Source organism: Phacochoerus africanus, chromosome X (genome assembly GCF_016906955.1).
Source record: "Phacochoerus africanus isolate WHEZ1 chromosome X, ROS_Pafr_v1, whole genome shotgun sequence".
NCBI classification, from domain to species: domain Eukaryota; kingdom Metazoa; phylum Chordata; class Mammalia; order Artiodactyla; family Suidae; genus Phacochoerus; species Phacochoerus africanus.
In genome coordinates this window covers 24,513,019-24,533,697 of record NC_062560.1, presented here as the reverse complement: position 1 = coordinate 24,533,697, position 20,679 = coordinate 24,513,019, and the positions used below count along the sequence as shown (strand labels likewise).

General features: G+C 39.2%; 1 protein-coding gene across 1 annotated transcript; it reads right to left on the bottom strand.

Annotated features, from left to right (window-relative positions):
* Positions 1-1,368: 1,368 nt before the first annotated feature.
* On the bottom strand, positions 1,369-20,071 carry LOC125117973 (melanoma-associated antigen B5-like). The gene is made up of 4 exons (XM_047764158.1): positions 19,123-20,071; positions 13,266-13,306; positions 10,309-10,389; positions 1,369-1,617 (listed from the first exon to the last, which is right to left on the bottom strand). The coding sequence occupies exons 1-4, from the start codon at positions 20,069-20,071 to the stop codon at positions 1,369-1,371; spliced, it is 1,320 nt and encodes a 439-aa protein (XP_047620114.1).
* Between the last annotated feature and the right edge of the window lie 608 nt (positions 20,072-20,679).

The following is a 20,679-nucleotide window of genomic DNA, read 5'->3' as shown; positions in this document are numbered from 1 at the left end:
CAGGTACTCACCAGATCACTGGGGCAGCTGGTATTCTTTGCTAATACCAGGAGGAGAGCCCGTGGAACCTTCATCAAGAATCACCCAGGGGAGTTCCCATCGTGGCGCAGTGGTTGACGAATCCGACTAGGAACCATGAGGTTGCGGGTTCGGTCCCTGCCCTTGCTCAGTGGGTTAACGATCCGGCATTGCCGTGAGCTGTGGTGGAGGTTGCAGACGTGGCTCGGATCCCACGTTGCTGTGGCTCTGGTGTAGGCCGGTGGCTACAGCTCCAATTCAACCCCTAGCCTGGGAACCTCCATATGCCGCAGGAGCAGCCCAAGAAATAGCAACAACAACAACAACAACAACAAAAGACAAAAAAAAAAAAATCACCCAGGGGTTTCCTCCCAGGCAGAGGGGAGACAAGAGGTTGGGCCTTGGGTGTTGCCTCTTCTTGCCAGCAGCTCACAGGTCTTCCTGATAATAGGGGTGCCTGGTCATATGTGTGGATCACAGGACTCCCCAGCCCACTTCAGAGAAACTAGAAGTCAAGTCCCTGGTCGTGTACCTACCTTGGGACCCTTTCCTGCTTGGGCATCCCTGGTGTCTTTTCCTGAACTCAGATCAAGTGTCCTTGTTCCACTTTGTCAGGCGGTCCTTATCACCTTGGCCTTCTCTCCGTCTTGCCTCTTGGCTCATAGGACTGGCCACTTTCCTTGACCAAATTGAAGGTGACTATGGAGAATGCTACTGTTGGCCCTTGAAGGTCAGCGTGGAGAGCAGAAAGCCCTGGTGCAGCTGCTACTGCCTCATACAGGGGTCAAGAGGGCAGCAATTCCGGTGAGACAGTGGGCAAGACTGCCATAGTTTCCTCTTGTCCACAGCTCCCCACTGTCCCCTAGTGTCTCGTAGGTACCTAGTCAAGGCCAACCAGAGGCAGTGGGCAGATACACACTTGTTTCAGTCTCTGATCCCCAAGGATGTGATAGTATGATCTCCTCAAGGGGGCGCAGGCCAAATTATTCTGGAGGCTATGCTTCATGCACATCCCACCCAGGTATTGGGTTGCTGGGCAAAGTTGCTCTGATTTGGCTGCTGTCATTCTACCCCTTCAGAGTGTCCTCAAAGACTAGAGTCAATCATCCTCATGTGAACCTCCCAAAGCCTCCACTGTCCTCCCACTAGAGCCTAGTGGATAGATAGAGGCAAAAAGGTCATTATCTGTCATCACTTCATGGTCACCAAAATTTGTTACTAACCTTTTTGAATTGGGTCCCAACAAGAGTCTTCCTGCCTAGAGTTGTTCATGTTAATAGAACAAGACTGAGTTCCATTTAGAGAAAATTTAATTTTTATTCTTTGGTCAAAGAATGGAGAGGTGCAAACTCACTCTCTAGAGTACATGGTCTCCCTGAAAGGTGGTTGGTGGGGCTGCTTTATACAGTTCTTGTTAGCAGAGAGGGGACAGAGTTCTTGCAGGTTAGACACAGCTGTGCTGCTCATGGCACTCCAGATCAAAGTGCCAGGTGCAGCATTTCTATACACGGTACACCAAATCGAGGTGTGAGGCAGGGTCATTTCATAATAGGAACCCTGATTTACAGTGCTGGAGGCAAGACCTCTGCACATGATACCCTATAAGCAAGTAAAACTTGGTAAGCACAAAGAAAAAAAAAAAGAATATCTTGAAAACATAAAAACTTAAGGGCAGAGAAGATTTTAATCAAAACTGAAAGCCAAAAAGCTATAAAAGAAAATATAAAGTATGTTTTTAAATTTAAGTACAACAAAATATAAATGAAGTTAATCAGTGGGTAGTATATCTAAAGAGAAAAAGTAATGTAATTAACAACTGGTTAATTTCTTTAAAATGGCAAACACTCCTACAAATTGACAAGACTTGTAATCCAGTAGAAAAATATGTACCTAGAACTTTCACGGAGATGCGAATCCAAAGAGTTGACATAAATATGAAAAGAGGCTCAAATTTACCAGCAGTTAGGGAAATGCCAATTAGAATTACAATGAAGTACCATTCAACCCATTAGAATGGCTAAAATTAAAAAGAGCTATAATCCTGGGGAGTTCCCACTGTGGCGCAGCAAAAAACGAATCCAACTAGGAACCATGAGGTCACGGGTTCCATCCCTGGCTTTGCTCAGTGGGTTAAGGATCCAGTGGTATAGGCTGGTGGCTGATAGTTATAGCTCCGATTTGACCTCTAGCCTGGGAATCTCCATATACTACGGCTGTGGCCAAAAAAAAAAAAAAAAAAAAAGGAGCTATAATCCCTCTTGTTGATGGTGACTGAAGAAAGAAGTATTTTCATAATTGCTAGTGAAATTCAGATGCATAAGAGGCTTTTTGAAAAAAAAAACTTGGCAACATATAAAATTAAAAATACATAAACCGTCTCCTGGAACTCTATTCCATAGAAATAAAAACACATAGGACATATGCAAAAAGTCACTGCTGCAATATTTGTTTCAGTAAAAAAAAGCAAAAACAAAAAATGAATCTCTGTCATTAGGGAAATATCAGGATAAGTTGTGGTACATCCCTACCATTAATTATTATATTGTTATTTAAAACTACTGGTTGAGTTGGATATTATTCATGTAATATTATTGAGTGAAAAAAGCAAGATGCAAACACGTGTGTCCAGTGTAATGCCACTGTTAAAAAATCAACAGTGACAAAAAATAAAGATTATCCATGTATATAGATATGTATATGTATTTATACAGGGCATATAAGGATGCAGACCATGTTATATTGGTCATCTTAAAGGCAGAGAAGGCGGCATGTATTGATTTGTGAGGAAGGAGAAGAGGATAGTCAAGCAAAATAAGAAATGTTAAAAATTTTGTAAAAGGTTGCGCTAAAAATGAAGCATCTACATCCATTTTAAACATATATTTAAAATTATAGGAGTTGTCTCGTGGTGCATCAGGTTAAGGATCTGGCATTGTCACTGCAGCAGCTTAGGTTGCTGCTGTGGCATGAGTTCAATCCTGGCCTGGGAACTTCCACGTGCTGTGAGTGTGGCCAAAATATAGAAATAAAGAAATAGAATTATATGTCTATCTTCATATAATATATGTAATAAAATTAAAAATGCAAAAGAGCAAAGATATTTGAATATCAGTAACACCAGGAATTCAATTCTTATAAGCAGTTTCCACTTTGTTCTTAAGTATATGATTCCATCAAGATAGCAGCTTATATATTTCAATATTTTATTGCACTCTTGGTTGTTTAAAACTTCTCATTGTCAGAAATGGTTTGGTCACTCAACAAAGAGTCTCTTTTGAACCTGGTTTAGGTTGTTATAGGTTTCTGTTTTGTAATATTTTCTTTTATCAAATATATACTCAGTATTCCTAATTGTGCTTCTCTTGCTGAAACTCGGCTTCTGTCTACTGGGGCTGAAGAGAAACATAGAGATAAGAGTTTTGGGTGAAGGAGAAAAAACAGCTTTTGTTGCTTTGCCAGGCAAAGGAGGCCACAGCAGGCTAATTCCTTAAAGACTGTACCCCCACTTTGAAGAATCGTGGGGAGTTTTATAGTCTAATAGGAGAAAAATGGGGTAATAGATAAGAATCAGCATTGGGGCAGACATGCATTCCTTCTTTGGGGAAATCTCATCATCAAACCTGGCATCAGGAGATTTCAGTGTGATTCTGGTGGTGGTCTTCTGGGTTACTGCCTAGAATAACAGTACTTGCAAAAAGGCATATTGATCAGAGATTAGAACAACCTTAAAAAGTTCCTAAATAACATCATGTGCTAATAAGCTTTAACCCACAGGAAGTTGTGCTCAGAGTGCCTAATCTTTAGGTTACTGGCAATTGTGTTTAGGGTGCAACTAAGCCAGGGAGAAGCACAAGGAAGGACTCCAATCTGTTCTTTTTTTTTTTTTTTTTTTTTTCCCTAATGGCCACATCCACGGCATATGGAGTTCCCAGGCCAGGGATTAGATCCAAGCTTCAGTTGCGACCTATCTGGATCCTTTAACACACTGCAATGGGCCAGGAATCGAACCTGTAACCAGGCACTCAGAGATGCTGCCGATCCTTTTGTGCCACAGTGAGAACTTCCAAGCTGTTCAATTTTAAAGTATTCATTTCTAAAAGAAGAACAAAGAACATCACTTTTCTCTTAGGTGTATAAGATGCCTATGTCATTTTGTGTATCCCTTGAGGAGAACCAGGATCCTTCTCCAAGGCTGTACTATTGTTGCTTGACTGTTTCTTCTTTGTCTTTTCATCCCCTCCCTTGCCCATCAGCAGTTGTCTGAATCTGTCGCTTGGAACTCAGGGAAGGCCGTGAAAGCGGAATGAGGCCCATTTCCTAAAAATCAAGAAACTGGGAACACAGAAAGGCTTTTGTGCCCAGGAGCCCCACAGGGCCCCGCTTGGTTTGACTTCTTAAACTGTCCCTTAGCTTGGTTCTAAAATGCATCTTCCTTTCAGTAATTGTTTGATTTATCCTAATGATTCTTTCTTCGGTGCTGCCATCTTAATTTTCCTCTTAGCATGTTGTCCGTGCTTTATTGTATTTCTGCCTTGGGTCTTTAGTCAGAGAGCTCAATGTTTGGTAGTATTTTCTAAAACATTAATTACAAAATATTTGGCCATACTTTGTTTCTGCTCTGTGGCTGTATATTTTTGGTGGGTGTGGTTCATATGTTAATTAATGATGATACACCTGATCTCATATTTTAATAGTGTTTTTATAAAATTGTGACATTAGTTTGCTTTTAAAATAATCTCTGATTAGCATTGTTATCCCAGAAATCATCAATAATATGAAAATTCATACTTTGCTAGTCTTACTTGTTCTTTATGTTTTGGTAGTCAGAAAAAAATCTTGAAATTTTGATAGCCTTCATCTTAGTTTAGTCTTTCACCTGCCAAGGTTCAGACAATGTAGTTTACATGCCTATTCTTTGCACTTTTTGGTTTTTAATGTCTTAATTAGTATTTAGTATTTTAGATGTCACAGATGTTTAACCACCTGGAGAATTTACAGAGTAATTAGTAATTAAATACTATTTTTAATAATGATAATAGTTTCAAAAGAGTAAAGCAAAATGAGCTATCGAAGAATTTTGTGCTTTAAAAGAATATAGTTCTGTAGGGGAAAAAATAATTTTTCCTCTATCCTTCAGGTTCTGGGCTGAGATTCCCTCTTTTCTCCCCATCAAGAATAAAAAGACAGGTTAACAGGAAAACACACACACACACACACACACACACACAGAGTTTAACAATATGTATACCTTTTGGGTACATGGGAGATAACTAAGGAGAACTGAGTAACTCCCAGTTAAGGCCTGAGCCACCACCTTAAATACCATCTCCAGCTGAAGACAAAAGAAGATTTTGATAGGGAAGGGGAGGCCATTTCTGGGAGATTGCCAGGCAAAACACAGTAAATAAGGGTAAAGTTGTTAATGCAGATATAAGTTATTGTCTTCTCTATTGATGAGTTTCTAGAGATTTAGTGTCATTCTCCTCTTCCTGGTGTAGAGAGGGAGACACTCTTACAATTGGAGATTTCCTTTATAAATGTAAATGTTTCTCACCAAAGAGTAACTTCTACTTGGTTTTCAGAGCTTCTCCTGTGTCCCTGTTCTTAAAAATAATCAGTTCAGGAGTTCCTGTCGTGGCTTAGCGGTTAACGAATCCGACTAGGAACCGTGAGGCTGCGAGTTCGATCCCTGGCCTTGCTCAGGGGGTTAAGGATCCAGCGTTGCCGTGAGCTGAGGTGTAGGTCACAGACGCAGCTTGGATCCTGCATTGCTGTGGCTCTGGCGCAGGCTGGTGGCTACAGCTCCAATTAGACCCCTAGCCTGGGAACCTCCATATGCCGCGGGAGTGGCCCTAGAAAAGGGCAAAAAGACCAAAAACAAAAACAAAAAGATCAGTTCAAAATAATCCTTATGCCAAAGAGACATATTTTGGGGTGGCAAATTCTGCTATCTTTCATTTTAAAAGAATAAAATAATGTCCATCAGTAGAAACCTCTTTGACATTTCAGAACTAGACTCTCTAAACTAATTGGAATTGGTATAAATAGCAGTTACTTTTATCTCACATTGTAGAGATTAACTTCAGTTTTTTAACCTGAACACTGACCTCACAGTCCAGAGCTATAATTTCAAATGATTTTTTCTTTTAACTTTGTGAGTGGGTTTTTGTCATTACCCATACAGCCTTACTTTGGAGAATACATGTCAAAGAGGGGCTATGAAATGCAGCCACATTGTAGTACCTTTATGGTCCCTTTCACTTCTCACATTCTGTGGATCTCTGTTGTGAAATTTTAAAGGTATTAATTTGCTCTACATAGTATTTTTTCTATTATCTGACTTGGAAGGAAAATGTGATGTGATGATTAAGTTGATATTCTGGTTAGAAGAACTAACATAAATCTCAAACAGGCATAACTCATTTCCAAGAGAATGTGATTCAGTACAATAATGCAACTATAATTGAATGTGTAATGTTATTAACCAATTGATTTGCCTATTTTCAAACACTTACATTGGTAATGTGCTTGATGTTGAATCAACTACTGAGATATCTTTCAAAGGGGAATTTTATCATTCAGTGTCCTTTGATTATTCAAATTAAGTATTAGCATATTAAAGCCTATTAGGACCGTTGTCAATTATTGTTCAAAATAACTTAATGTAATTCTAATTTTTGATACTTCTTTTATTTTTACAATGTCCTAGCAAGGTCAGTACAAAATAAAACACCATAATCATCTTTTACTATTTTAGTTATTTAATGCTTTTTACTTTCAGACTAAATAATCAGATTAAAAATTTAACTTAGAAGTAAGCATAATCATTTTAGTCTACATAAGTAAAATTTGTACTCTTTGGTATGGTTTGATGGAAATAATAAGTTATATAAAATACAACTTTATATAATGCAATACTTTTGTAAATAATAGTGTAGCATATTTTTTAAAGATTTTTTAAGTTAAAAATTTACTTAGTTTGCTTAATCCCCCTCCCTTCACTACATATAAGAATTTATGCTAGATAAACTTCAGATCAAAAAATGAGTATATCTTATTTACAAAATGAAAAACTCCCCATTTGCAAAAGCTAAAAAAAATATTTTGAGAGTTTGAAATACTATTTAATAAGTACGATCACATGAGTGGCAGGCAAAGGAGTCAGTGTTAGTATCTGTTTTATTCATTGGTCTGAAAACATGCTTTGTTTCTCTAGAACAAATTTTATACACCATTGGACCATATCATGAAGTAGTCTAATTTTTAAAAAAATCTTGCTTTAATGTGCACTGTCCCTTACTTTTTGTTTTTATTTTTGTTTTTTTATGGTGCACCTGTGGCATATGGAGTTTCCCCTTCCTGAGCTAGGGGCTGAATTGGAGCTGCAACTGAGACCTATGCTACAGCCAGGGCAACACCAGATCTAAGTGTCCTCTGTGACCTACACCTCAGCTCGTGGCAACACCAGATCCTTAACCCACTGAGCAAGGCCAGGGATCGAACCTGCATCCTCATGGATATGATATTGGGTTCCTAATCTGCTTAGCCACAAAGGGAAATCCCCCTATAATACGTAGATGTCAAACTTTTAAATTTCCGAATAGTGCCTTAAGATCAATATTGTATTCATGGGTAGCAGGTATCTTGGACTCATGTATTTTAGCATCAAGGTTTAAATTTCAGTTTTCACAAACTGCTTTTCATGCAGTGAAAGCAATTATAATATTAATTTTCATGGGCCTCTTGATAATATTCACTATATGCATTCTTTGTGAGACTGAGTATTACTTCTTTTATCATCAGATTTGCATGCATAAGCTTAACATGCCTAAGTAGTTTATATATTTCCATTATTTGAAATCAATATTTTAAAATATCTTCTAATAATTATATGTGACATCGTGGATAGGTTACGTTATTTGCATAACCTGTCTGTGGTTACATTGTAGGTGTATCCAAAGAGTTCCAAGGAAAAACATTGATTTCATCATTCTTTGGGCTATGCAATTGTGGGTAATATTTAAAATATTAGTGTTATTACTAATTCTGTGTGACATTTTGTAAACCACTTAGCCATGCATTTATACTATGTCTGTATGGAAAAAAAAAGGTGCATAACAAGTTCAGGAATGTTAAAGTGATGGAAATAATAACTCACAAAAAACAAATTATGATCTCAGGAAAAAAAGTACTTAATATGTGCTATATGATTTAAACATTACTGTTGAAGAAAATACTAGTTTTAAACAATTTTTGGCTTTTAAAGGGTTAGTTCAATGAGACCAGAAAGAATGCTGAGAAAACTAAAAATAGTGGTTATTATTATGTTGTTTAAAATCCTATCCCAATAATATTCAGTAATTTTTTTTCTTGAGCCAGGATTATCTAAGCCTTTCACCATTCTCACTTCAAACATGTGAAGGAAAATAACATGTGTATTATACAATACTTCACAATCATAGAAGTTAAGGGTGTTTACCTTAAAAATAGAAAGAATGGGGCGAAGTCAATGAAAATGGTGGAGTGGAGAATTCCAGAAGACTATTCTGAAACAAAAATCTCCACAATTAATCATAGCTTTATATTTAAGTCTTTAAGCCATTTGGAGTTTATTTTTGTGCCTGGTGTAAGAATTTGTTCTAATTTAATTGATTTACATGCAGCTGCCCAATTTTCCCAGCACTACTTGCTGGAGATTGTCTTTTTCCCATTTCATTGCCTCCTTTGTTGATTAATTGACTATAGGTGTCTGGGTATATTTCTGGGCTTTCTATTCTCTCCCATTAATTCATATGTCTGTTTTTGTGCCAGTTCCATGCTGTTTTGATTATTGTACCTTTGTAGTATTGCCTGAAGTTTGGGAGGGTTATGCTTTGGCAATCCTGGGTCTTTTATAATTACATATAAATTTTAGGTTTATAAGATTATTTGTTGTAGTCCTGTGAAAAATATCATGGGTAATTTCATAGGGGTCACATTAAATCTGTAGATTGCTTTGGGTAGTATAGCCATTTTCACAGTATTAATTCTTCCAATCCAAGTCAGCTTCCTTTTCTGATTAGGTCGTCTCCTCATTTATTATAAGTTGGTGTAGCCACTATGCAGAACAGTATGGAGATTCTTTTAAAAACAAAAAATACAGTTATCATATGATTCTGCAATCCCATTCCTAGGCATATATCTAGAGAAAATGCTAATTGGAAAATATATATGCCCACCAATATTTATAGCAGTGGTATTTACAATTAGCCAAACAACCTAAATGTCCATTGACAGATGAATGGATAAAGATGCGGTGTATATACTAAATGGAATATTACTCAACCATAAAAAGGAATGAAATAATGCCATTTGTAGCAACATGGATAGACCTAGAGATTATCATACCAAGTGAAGTAAGTCAGAAGAGAAGACAAATACCATATGATATCACTTATATCTGGAATCTAAAATATGACACAAACTTATTTACAAAACAGAAACAGACTCATAGAAGACAAAATTATGGTTACTGAAGGAGAAAGGGGGTGGGGGAATAATAAATTAGGAGTTTGGGATTAGCAAATACAAACCACTATATATACATATGACAAAAAACAAGGTCCTACTGTATAGCATAGGGAACTATATTCAATATCCTATAATAAACCATAATGGAAAAGAATATGAAAAAGAATATGTATATTTATGTGTAACTGAATCACTTTGCTGTATACCAGAAACTACTACAACGTTGTAAATCAATCATACTTCAATTAAAAAAAAAAAAAAGATAAAACCATTGACCAGGAAAAAAGTTAGAGGAGAGCTGAATCTTGATAAGACAACTTTGTGAAATTTTAACTTACCTCTTACCTAGCTCACCCAATGAGTATTGCCCTTAAAGAGAGGAGCCGGCTATCCAGATATGGGTTCCTCATGCTAGAAAGGGCAGAAAGGATGTGTTCTTAGGAAATTGTGGTTGTTTCAGCCTATCTAGTGGCTCCCTGAAGGATGGGTTCAGAGGACTCCTTTTATTTCTCCAGATTCTAAACTCTCCCAGGGAGGAGCTGTTTCCTGGGGAGTGCTTGTCAAAAATATTTCAAGATAAATGCCTAAGGCAAGGGATAATAGTTGGAACAAATAATAGACAAACCAAAAAGCTTGGGAAAAAAGGTTGAGAAGTGAGATGCTTTGGGGAAAAGGGGTTTTGAAAAGCTACCACATGTTCCTGGGAATCTAGAAAATTATATGAATTCCCAAGATGAGTTAATGCTGAAAAAATATACCTGACAGGCCCTAATTTCTCACCTGAGGCTCACATTTAGGTTCTGTGCAAGCAGGAGGAGCATAGGAAAGTTGTAAATTGCCCAAATGATTGTAAAATGCATGCTTCAATGTAAACACATAGAGCCAATTGACAAGAATGGAAGTGATTGATATTTTTTATTCCAAGCATTAAGGAAAATAAATCTCTGTCAAATCACTAGCTGACCAATAAACTAATTGGACGGAGATGTCATTGGTCACTCATGACAAAGAATACATATCTTATAAAGTTAGTTCTGGGGAGTTCCCATTGTGGTACAGTGGAAATGAGTCAGACTAGCATCTGTGAGGATGTGGTTTTGATCCCTGGCCTCACTTAGTAGGTCAGGGTTCCAGCATTGCTGTTAGCTGTGGTACAGTTTGCAGATATGGCTCAGATCCTGCACTGCTGTGGGTGTGGTGTAGCCACAAGTCCAGAAGAAAAAAGAAAAAATTTCCAAAAGTTAATGAAGCAAATACTCAGAAACCATAACAAGTAACATAAATAAACCATGAATGGAGGGATAATCTGATTTCAAAATTGACACATCATAATATTCACAATATCTGGTTTTCAAAAAAAAATCATGAGGTATGAAATGAAAAAAGTACGGAAAAAAATTAATAGAAACTGTATAGTAGGAAGCCCACACATTGGACTTACTGGACATAGACCTTAAATCAACTATTTAAATATTATCAAAGATGTAAGAAAAATCATGTGCAAAGAACTAATGAAGCTGTGAGAATTACATCTCCCCAAATGGAGAGTATAAACCCAAATTTAGAAGTTATTAAAATGAACCAAATAGAAATTTTGGAGTTGAAAATACAATAACAGAAACAAAAAACTATACTAGGAGATCCGAGGGGGCAGAAGAAAGACTCATTAAACCTGAAGTTAGGTCATTTGAGATTATATAGTCCGAGGAAGAGAAAGAAAAAAAATAATTAAGGAAAATGAACAGTGCCTAAGAGACCTGTGGAACAGCATCAATTATGAAAGCATATATATAATAGTCTGAGAGGAGAGAAAGGGGTAGAAAGAATAATTGAAGAAATACTAAAGTTCCAGTTTCTTGTCTGGCACGTAAGATGCTTGGAAGTCATCATTCTATCCTAGAAAGAAATAAAAAGCTGAAAAATCAGTACATCTTATTAGATCTTTCAGAGGAGTGAGACAACAGCACCCACTGCTTACCTCCAACTGGAGAGACAGGTAAATACAGAGATTCAGAGCTTACCAGAGCAGAAACCCCCATAAGAACCAGTACCAAGGTAGGAAAACCTGAGTTGTAATTGGGAAATGTCTTGAGGCCCATTATGGAAAAGCCTGAGAGTTTTAAAGTTCTCTATATTTTTGTGAATTTTACCTCCTGGAGCTCTACCAGATTCTCACAGTGAAGATTAGGAAAAAAAAAAATAATAATAATAATCCCTTTGGGCTTCCAGCAGTGGGGGAGGGAAAAGTAATCATTTGACATATGCTAGAGCATTCTATTTTTCTTAACAAGGCCTGTCCTCAGGAGAAACTGTATTGTCAGAGCATAATCTATTAAGGTTTTATCGGAGCTCAACTGGCATGGGAGAAATAAAATACCCCACTCTAGCCTTCTCCATCATTCTGTGTGGGACAAGGGAAATAAACAGTTCCATTCTGATGTGACATCCTGTCCAGTTTAAGAGGGTGTTAGACTGAGAATCACTTGTGAACTTTGTAGCTGGTAGGTTAGAAGTACAGATAGCAACCTGAACTTCTGATCAGCATTGAAGTAGATGCAGTCTTGTGGGACTGAGCCTTTAACCTGGGGGATGTGATGCATTCTCGAAGTAGATAGCATCAGAATTGAGTTAAATTTGTAGGACATCCAGTCAGGGTCTGCTGAGAACTGGAGAATTGCTTGATGGTGTTGAAAAAACCCACACATCATAGCATATAATACTCAAACTGCAGAGAATCAAAGATAAATTTTGAAAGAAACCAGAGGAAAAGCAGCCTGTCTGTAGAAGAGCAAAGATAAGAATTATATCTATTTCTCAGAAACCATATAAACAAGAAAAGTGTTGTGTGAAATATTTAAAGTGTTGAGAGGAAAAAATACAGGAATTCTCTATCCTGAAAAAGTATCCTTCAAAAGTGAAGGACAAATAAAGACTTTCTCAGACAAACAAAAATTGGGCATTTGTTGCCAATAGATTGACCTTGCAAGAATAAAAGCAGTTCTTCAAAATGGTAAAGAATCCGTATAAAGAGAAGAACATTAGAGAAAGAATAAGGGCAAGTGAAAGAAAACATATTTTTTAAATTCATAATTGATCTGATGGATATCAGTTTATTAAAAACAATAACTATAATAATGTGTTTGATTATGGCCTATGTATAAGTGAAATGAGTGAAAGAAATGATACAGTGGACAGGAGGGAGAATTTAGAAATACTCTGATTGTAAGCTACGTGGACTCTCTGTAAAGTGATGTGGTCTTATTGCAAAATGAATTTGAATTAGTTGTAAATGTATATTGCAAACACTGGAGCAATCATTGAAGTAATGTTTTAAAAGAATTGATGACAATAAGAAAGGATAGAAAATGGAATCCCATAAAATACTTGACTAATTTTTTCCAGTTTTACTGAGGTATGAATGACAAATATATATTACATGTATTTAAGATGTGAAATGTGATATTTTGGTATACATATACATCATGAAATGATTCCCCCAATCAAGCTAATCAACATAAAAATCACAAAAGGTGGGAAAAGAGTAAAAGATAAAAATAAGAAAAAGAAGGGGAGTTCCTGTCATGGCTCCATGCAAATGAATTGATCCCTAGCCTCGCTCAGCAGGTTAAGGATCCAGCGTTGTCTTGAGTTGTGGTGTAGGTTGCAGGTGCCTCTGGCTTGGATCCCACATTGCTGTGGCTGTGGCAAGGGCCAGGGGCTACAGCTCCAATTCGACCCCTAGCCTGGGAACCTCCATATACCACAGATGCAGCCCTAAGAAGACAAAAAAAAAAAAAAAAAAAAGAAAGAAAGAAAGAAAAAGAGGGCAGCAAATAGAAAACAGTAACAGAGCAACAGGCGTTCCCATCGTGGCGCAGCAGAAATGAATCTGACTAGGAACAATGAGGTTACAGGTTCGATCCCTGGCTTCACTCAGTGGGTTAAGGATCCGGCGTTGCCGTAAGCTATGACGTAGGTTGCAGATGTGGCTCGGATCTGGCGTTGCTGTGGCTCTGATTAGACCCCAAGCCTGGGAACCTCTATATGCCGCAGGGGCGGCCCTGAAAAGACAAAAGACAAAAAGAAAAAAAAAGAAGACAGTAACGAATATAGTAGATATTAATTCAATCACAACAGTAATTACTTTGAATATCAACAGTCTAAAAACAACAATTAAAAGGTAGAGGTTGCCAGCATGGATCTAAAGACAACCCCCAACTATATTGTTTAGAGAAAGAAATCCCCTTTAAATATAAAGACACATGTAAGTTAAAAGTACAGGAGTGGAGGGAGTTCCCGTAGGGACTCAGTGATTATTGAACCCGACTAAGATCCATGAGGATGTGGGTTCGATCCCTGGCCTCCCTCAGTGGGTCAAGGATCTACTGTTGCCATGAGTTGTGGTATAGGTCACAGATGTGGCTCAGATCTGGTGTTGCTGAGGCTGTGGTGTAGGCCAGCAGCTATAGCTCCAATGTGACCCCTAGTCTGGGAACTGCCACAGGCCACAGGTGTGGGCCCTAAGAAGCAAAAAAAAAAAAAAAAAAAAAGAAAGTAAAGGAGCGGAGGAGGATATACTATTCTAACATTAATTAAAATAAAGTGAGATATGGCTATATTAATTTCAGTTAGAGCAGAACTCAGAGCAAGGAAATTTATTAGTGATAAAGAAGGGCATTACATAATGATAAAGGGGTCAAGTCTTTAAGAAGGTGTAACAATCCTTAATGTGTGCATAACAACCCTTAATATGTGTTTGCCTAAAACAAAGCATCGAAACATGTGAGGCAAAAATTAATAGAACTGTAAGGAGAAATAGATGAATCCACTATTATATTTGGTGACTTCTACACCTCACTTTCAGAAATGGACAGATCCAGCAGGCAGAAAATCAGTAAGGACATAGTTGAACTCATCAACATCATTAATCAACAGGATACAATCGACATCTATAGACTACTTCATCCCACTTTCAGAATACACATTCATCATTACGGAACACATTCAGGGCCATAAAATTTATCTTAACAAATTTAAAAGAATAGAAATCTCACACTTTCTATATCAGACGATAATGGAATTAAATTAGAAATCGATAACAGAAAGATACGTGGAAAATCCCCAAAACTTGGAGATCAAACAATACATGACTATAAAAAGAAATCTCAAGAGAAATTTGAAAAAAATATTTTGAACAAAATGAACTGAAATTACAACTTATCAAAAATTGTGCAGGAGTGCCAGTCATGGCTCAGTGGTGACAAACTCGACTAGTATCTACGAGGGTGTGGGTTTGATCCCTGGCCTCACTCAGTGGGTTAAGGATCTGGCACTGTGGTGAGCTCTGGTGTAGGTCACAGACAGGGCTTGGATCCCACGTAGTTGTGGCTGTGGCTGTGGCTGGCAGCTACAGCTCCAATTTGACCCCTAGCCTGGGAATTTCCATATACCGTGGGTGTGGCCCTAAAAAGACCAAAAACAAAAATAAATAAATAAATAAATAAAATTGTCAGGTGTTTGTGTGAACAGGAGATGTAGATAAAACAATAATTACTTTGCAAACTGTGTTCGAATGTAATGGAAAAGGACCCAGAACACCATGGAGAGTTTCTTTTTAGTTTACCCAGGATTCAAAAGTAATTTTGTTTTTGTTTTGTTTTTTAAAAAGTTTTACTGAAGTATGGTTGATTTACAATGTCATGATAATTTCTGTATAAACAAGTGATTCATAAACTTACACTCAGAAGTTATATATGTATACACATCCACTCGCTTTCAGATTCTTTTAGCACATAGATTATCACAGGATATTAAGTGGAGTTCTCTGTGCTATATAGCAGGTGCTCCAAACTTAAGTCTTTCAGCTCTGAGACATGCCATGTGAAGAGCTGGGAAAGTGGGGACACTCCCACTTAACTCCCCATGATATAGCTAAACAAACTTTAGTCTGAAGAATTGGCAGTTTCCCAAATAGACTTAGCTTGTGGCATTTAAACTTAACTTCCACGTCACTGCATTTATCTGGACCTCAGTGCCCTCACTCTTTCTTTTTAATTGTCCCCCTGGTTTACCATTTTATCTTACCATCTTCCTTGTAAAGATTACTACTCTTAGAAACAAAGATTTTAGCATTCCCAATAATAAGAGTATATTCCAAAGAGCAGATGCCCAATTAATGTAAAGGGAATAAATGAGCTTGGGACCTTATTACCTAATTTATTAATATTTACTTTCTCCTAAATTCTTAAGTAAGCTAAACAAATTCAGGTAGGTGTCATTAATTTTCACTGAACAACAGACTAAAGAAGATAAGGCAGGAATTGACATTCTTTTACTTTATTTTGCTCTATTTCTGGATCCCACTAATTTTACTACTGAGTTATTTAATTTTTCTAAAGTAACACCTCTGCCTTGTTACCCTATTCTGGATCAAAAATAAGAGTGAAGTTTTCCTAATTTTACTCACAAAATATAAAAACTTCCCCCTACAAACTCGATATACCCAATAAATGTATAAACAAGTGATTCATAAACTTACACTCAGAAGCTATTTAAACAATTAAGAGGAGTAACATTTGAAAAATAATGAAGAGGAGTTCCCGTCGTGGCGCAGTGGTTAACGAATCCAACTAGGAACCATGAGGTTGCGGGTTCGGTCCCTGCCCTTGCTCAGTGGGTTAACGATCCGGCGTTGCCGTGAGCTGTGGTGGAGGTTGCAGACGCGGCTCGGATCCCGCGTTGCTGTGGCTCTGGCGTAGGCCAGCGGCTACAGCTCTGATTAGACCCCTAGCCTGGGAACCTCCATGTGCCGCAGGAGCGGTGCAAGAAACAGCAAAAAAAAAAAAAAAAAAAAAAAAAAGGACAAAAAATAATGAAGAGACAAAGAAAGAGACAAATACAGAGACAGACATATGATCTCCAAATTGCCTCATAAACAGGAACATAAAGGTGATACACATCCATAGTGAAGGACGTGACCGTCACGGAGTCGGGATGCTCTAAGTCAGTGGAGAGAGCAGGCAATATGGACTCTCTGCTCCACTGAGAGCAGGGTGGAGCCCTCAAAGGAAGCTGCAGAGAAGAGCTGGTCAACAGGTCAGGTTCCAGAGTTGGAGGGAGGATCCACTGGGGAAGTCCCAAGGAAAGGGCATTGTAATGGTGGAAAGAGCTGTAGCTGGACAAAATACTAGCTCCTGGACAGAGCTTGCTCTTGGTAAGATCCTTAGGAAAATGAAGCCCAGGGAAAATCCCCAAATATCAATTTATTCTCATGTTTACTCTTCCTTTTATTAGGCCTGCTTTTAGCACTTCAGCGCCAAGTGCCTTTTTATTGCTCGAGATACATTTTGGAATAGTGCAAAGAAAAGTGAATTGAGAAACAGGTCTGCCTCCAGCTAGGTGGAATGCAGCAGTGTGGGCTCTAGACAAATTCAGATCAGGGGTCTACCCCCAGCTCTGCTAATAACTAGTCTTCTGAAAAAAACTGTGAGTTCTTCATCTGCCAAGTGAGTTTGGTAAGCCCTATCATATAAAAATGTTGGAATGTATGCACTATATATAAATCACATGGCAAGAGGATTACAACATATCACCCAATATTGAAAGAATACCATTTATTATTATTATTTTGATCCCAGATGATGCCGATTACCTCGCTTGGAATATTTTTTTATGCAAGAAATTTCAGAGGACATGCAATATTCTTGGACAAAGAACACTGCATCAACCAAAAATTATTCCTAGCGTGTAAAACTCATTTTCCCCATTAGAGTACCTGTCATTTAGTTTAGGTGTGGAGTCGTTGTCTCCAGCTGGATGCAGCTCAAGCTCCTATATTGGTGTCAAGGCACAAGTTCCCTCCATCCCTTCCATCCAAACCACCTGTTTACATACATTACACACTCGTACAAAAGCTATCCTTCACTTAGAGTTTGCCAAATTATACTCAATAACCTAATTAAAATGCCTTTTTAATGGAGCAGGCCCTGAGTTTCCCAGTTTGTGGCAAGAGTGCCAGCACAGTGGTTTCTTGGCACCTCACCTAAGGGAGAGTCACCACTATTTCTTAGAACCTCCCTGGAGATGATGTGCATAGAACACCTAGTTTGCACACTCTGTTCATCTGCACTGGAACAAAAACAAAGGACACCTTCCTTTCCTGCCCCAGGTAGAGATTTTTTTATGCTTTATCAATAATGCCTAGTAGCAGCAGTCTTCTATTATGGACCGAGTGTTTGTGTCCTCCCAAAATTCACAAGTTGAAGCCCTAACCTATCTCCCCCTATCCACATGGTGGTATTTGAAGGTGGAGTCTTAGGGAGGTAGTTAAGTTGAGAAGAGGTCACGAGTATGGGGCACTCATGATGCAATTAGTGTTCTCAGAAGAAAAGCAAGAGAGACCGGAACTGCCATGTGAGCAAAGAGAGAAGGTGGCTGCCTGCAAGCCAGGAAGAGGGCTCTTACCAGGAACGGAATCCACTGCTACACTGATTGTGGACTTCCCAGCTTCAGTAACTTTGAAAAATAAATGTCTCTTAAGTCATCCAGGCTGTGGTATTTTGGTATAGCAGCCTGAGCAGACTAACAGGGAGTTTTTTCTGTCAGCTCTGAAACATACCATTGGAGACTTTGGCCTCTACTCACCATTTCCAGAACCTTAACTAGCCCACCACACAATATAAATGAAAATTACATTCCACTGAGGACTTGCAGTTTCCTAAAGTCCCAAACTGCCTTGCTCAGGAAATTTACACTTAGATGTTCTCATAAGGAACACCTTCCTCCTCATCTAATTCTTTTTACTTTACCTTTAGGTCATAGAGAAGATTTCAGTATCTTGTGTGCTTACAACTCATAGGATCTAAAATTCTATGAGTAGAGGATGGATTTTATCTTAGCATCCCCAGTCCTAGCACTAAACCTTCCAAAGAGCAGATACTCAGTATGTGGTGAAATGAAGAGCCAGTAAACACAAGGTCTGGAGATCCCGTCGTGGCGCAGTGGTTAATGAATCCGACTAGGTACCATGAGGTTGAGGGTTCGATCCCTGGCCTGGCTCAGTGGGTTAAGGATCCGGCGTTGCTGTGAGCTGTGGTGTAGGTCGCAGATTCGGCTTGGATCCTGCATTGCTGTGGCTCTGGCGTAGGCCAGTGTCTACAGCTCCGATTAGACCCCTAGCCTGGGAACCTCCATATGCTGCCGGGGCGGCCCTAGAAAAGGCAAAACAAACAAACAAATAAACAAACCCCACAAGTTCTTATTTAGTAACATTTAATTTCTCTTACTTTCTTGAAGAATTAAGAAACTCAAAGTATAAATCATTTACAAAGTCGAAGACTAAAAGGAATAAGGAAAACTAAGATTGAACACGTTTTACTATTTTTTTTTTTCTGAACCATTATCCGAACTCTTTTACTGTGGGATTCTTCCACATTTTCAAGAATATTATCCCTATTGTGATACTATATTTTCTTGTCTAGGGGATAAAATCAAACTTCAGTAGGGGTGGGGAGGTATAGCTTGGTGGGCATGGGCCCTGGTGGGTGCACTGAACTTTGGTAATAATGTCAGTGCCGGCTGCATCCATGGCTCAGGCTCTCTCTTCTTCATCTCGCAGAGCTTCTTCATAATAAATTGGGAAGGCACTGGGGACGGTTTCATTGACCTTCGCCAAAAACTCCAAGACTTTCATCTTGCTGGTTTCAATATGCGCTTTAGGGCCCCACAGGAACTCATAGCGTGGAGGATCACTGTCGGGCACCTGGCGGTACTCGAGGTACTTCAGCCTCACTAAATCTTTGGTGATGAGCTTCCTCGGCTCCCCGTAGATGAAGTGCTTCCTTCCTGCATATACGCGCATCATACTCAGGAATTTCCAGATGTCTTCCTCAGTGGCACAGTTGCCCTTCATGAAGATCATACCCAGGAGATTCATCAGGAGACCAGTCTTGGGTAGCCCCCTGCCACCACGCACTCTCCCATTGTTGGGGAGCTTCAATTTGCTGACAAGATCATAGCATTGCCTGGTTGAATCGATTTCCTTCAGATCTACTGCAAAGATTATCTCAATGCGCTCAGAAGCTCTCTTGAGAATCTCAGCAAATCGGTCGTGGTGGTTTTGGTGGATAATCTTCAGCATGTCTTCCTTCAGAATGGGCTGCTTCATTTTATACTTGTACAGAAGGAACTGCTCCAACAACCCAGCCTTCCTGGTTAAAAAGTCACTTCTCTCAGTGAAGGGTGGGACCTCATATGCACATACCCCATCCTCATCTTGGCCATTGGAAGCTTCGTCAGATCTAGTGTAACAAATGCCTATAGAAGTAGTGGTGGTGGTTAGTGCTCTTTGAGGCTCCTGGGTGGTGCTACATGACCCAGTAGCAGGCAGGCTTTGGGTAATGCCTCCACACTGAGGAGAGGAGGAGGTAGCGGACTCCTCCTCTGCTGCTGCTGTGACCTGAGCACCCCCACAACTCTGGGTCTCACGTCGGGCCTTGAGGCGTTTCTCACCAGCATGGAGCTTGCTCTTGTGACTCCGAGGCATGGTCAGGGGTAGTAGGAAGGAGTATAGACAGGAAGTCAGGAGATGTGGATACCTGGAGGAAGGAGAATAAACACTTTCAGCAGGGAGATTTCACCTTGGCTTTAACCTGGGCTACCTCTGCAGGTTTCCTTGAGGGCACTGCTCTAGAACCCAGCTTCTATTCTGATTAACCTGTCCCCTGGGAACCCTGTGGAGGAAGTTTGAGGGAAGCTTAGACTTCAGCCTGCCAGCCCCACCTGGGGAATGCTGGGGTAATAGCAGGGGCTGCCAGTGGGAGCCTTTGTTCTGGGGTATGGGTGTTTTCTCAGTTTATAGTCAGGGTCATCATGTCAACTGTTAGCAGGTCCCAGGACTCCTCCATTCCTATGCTTTGGAGTTGACACTTCAAACCAAAGCCACCACCTCCCTGAGACCCCAGAGGAGGAAGTGAAAGGGTTCCTTAGCCCCTATCTCTGTCAGGGGACACTCAACTGAGAACTAACTGGAGCCCTCTCCTTCATGGGTTGCTTAGGTCCTCAGGTCTCATTCAGGATAGTCACCTGGTCTCCAGGTAGTACCTGGTACACCTCCCCTCTGTTGACTGGTGGCTGCACCCTCATACTGAAGTT

Bases quoted from the DNA above. Each gene is read 5' to 3' on its own strand.
- LOC125117973 (XM_047764158.1), bottom strand. From the start codon at position 20,071: ATGCCTCGGAGTCACAAGAGCAAGCTCCATGCTGGTGAGAAACGCCTC. The intron at 13,307-19,122 runs CCTGAGCCATGG...TTTTTTGTCTTC, and splicing joins GCGAGATGAAGAAGAGAGAG to TTAGGGCTGCATCTGTGGTA. The intron at 10,390-13,265 runs GGTCGAATTGGA...TTTACATTGAAG, and splicing joins ATGGAGGTTCCCAGGCTAGG to CATGCATTTTACAATCATTT.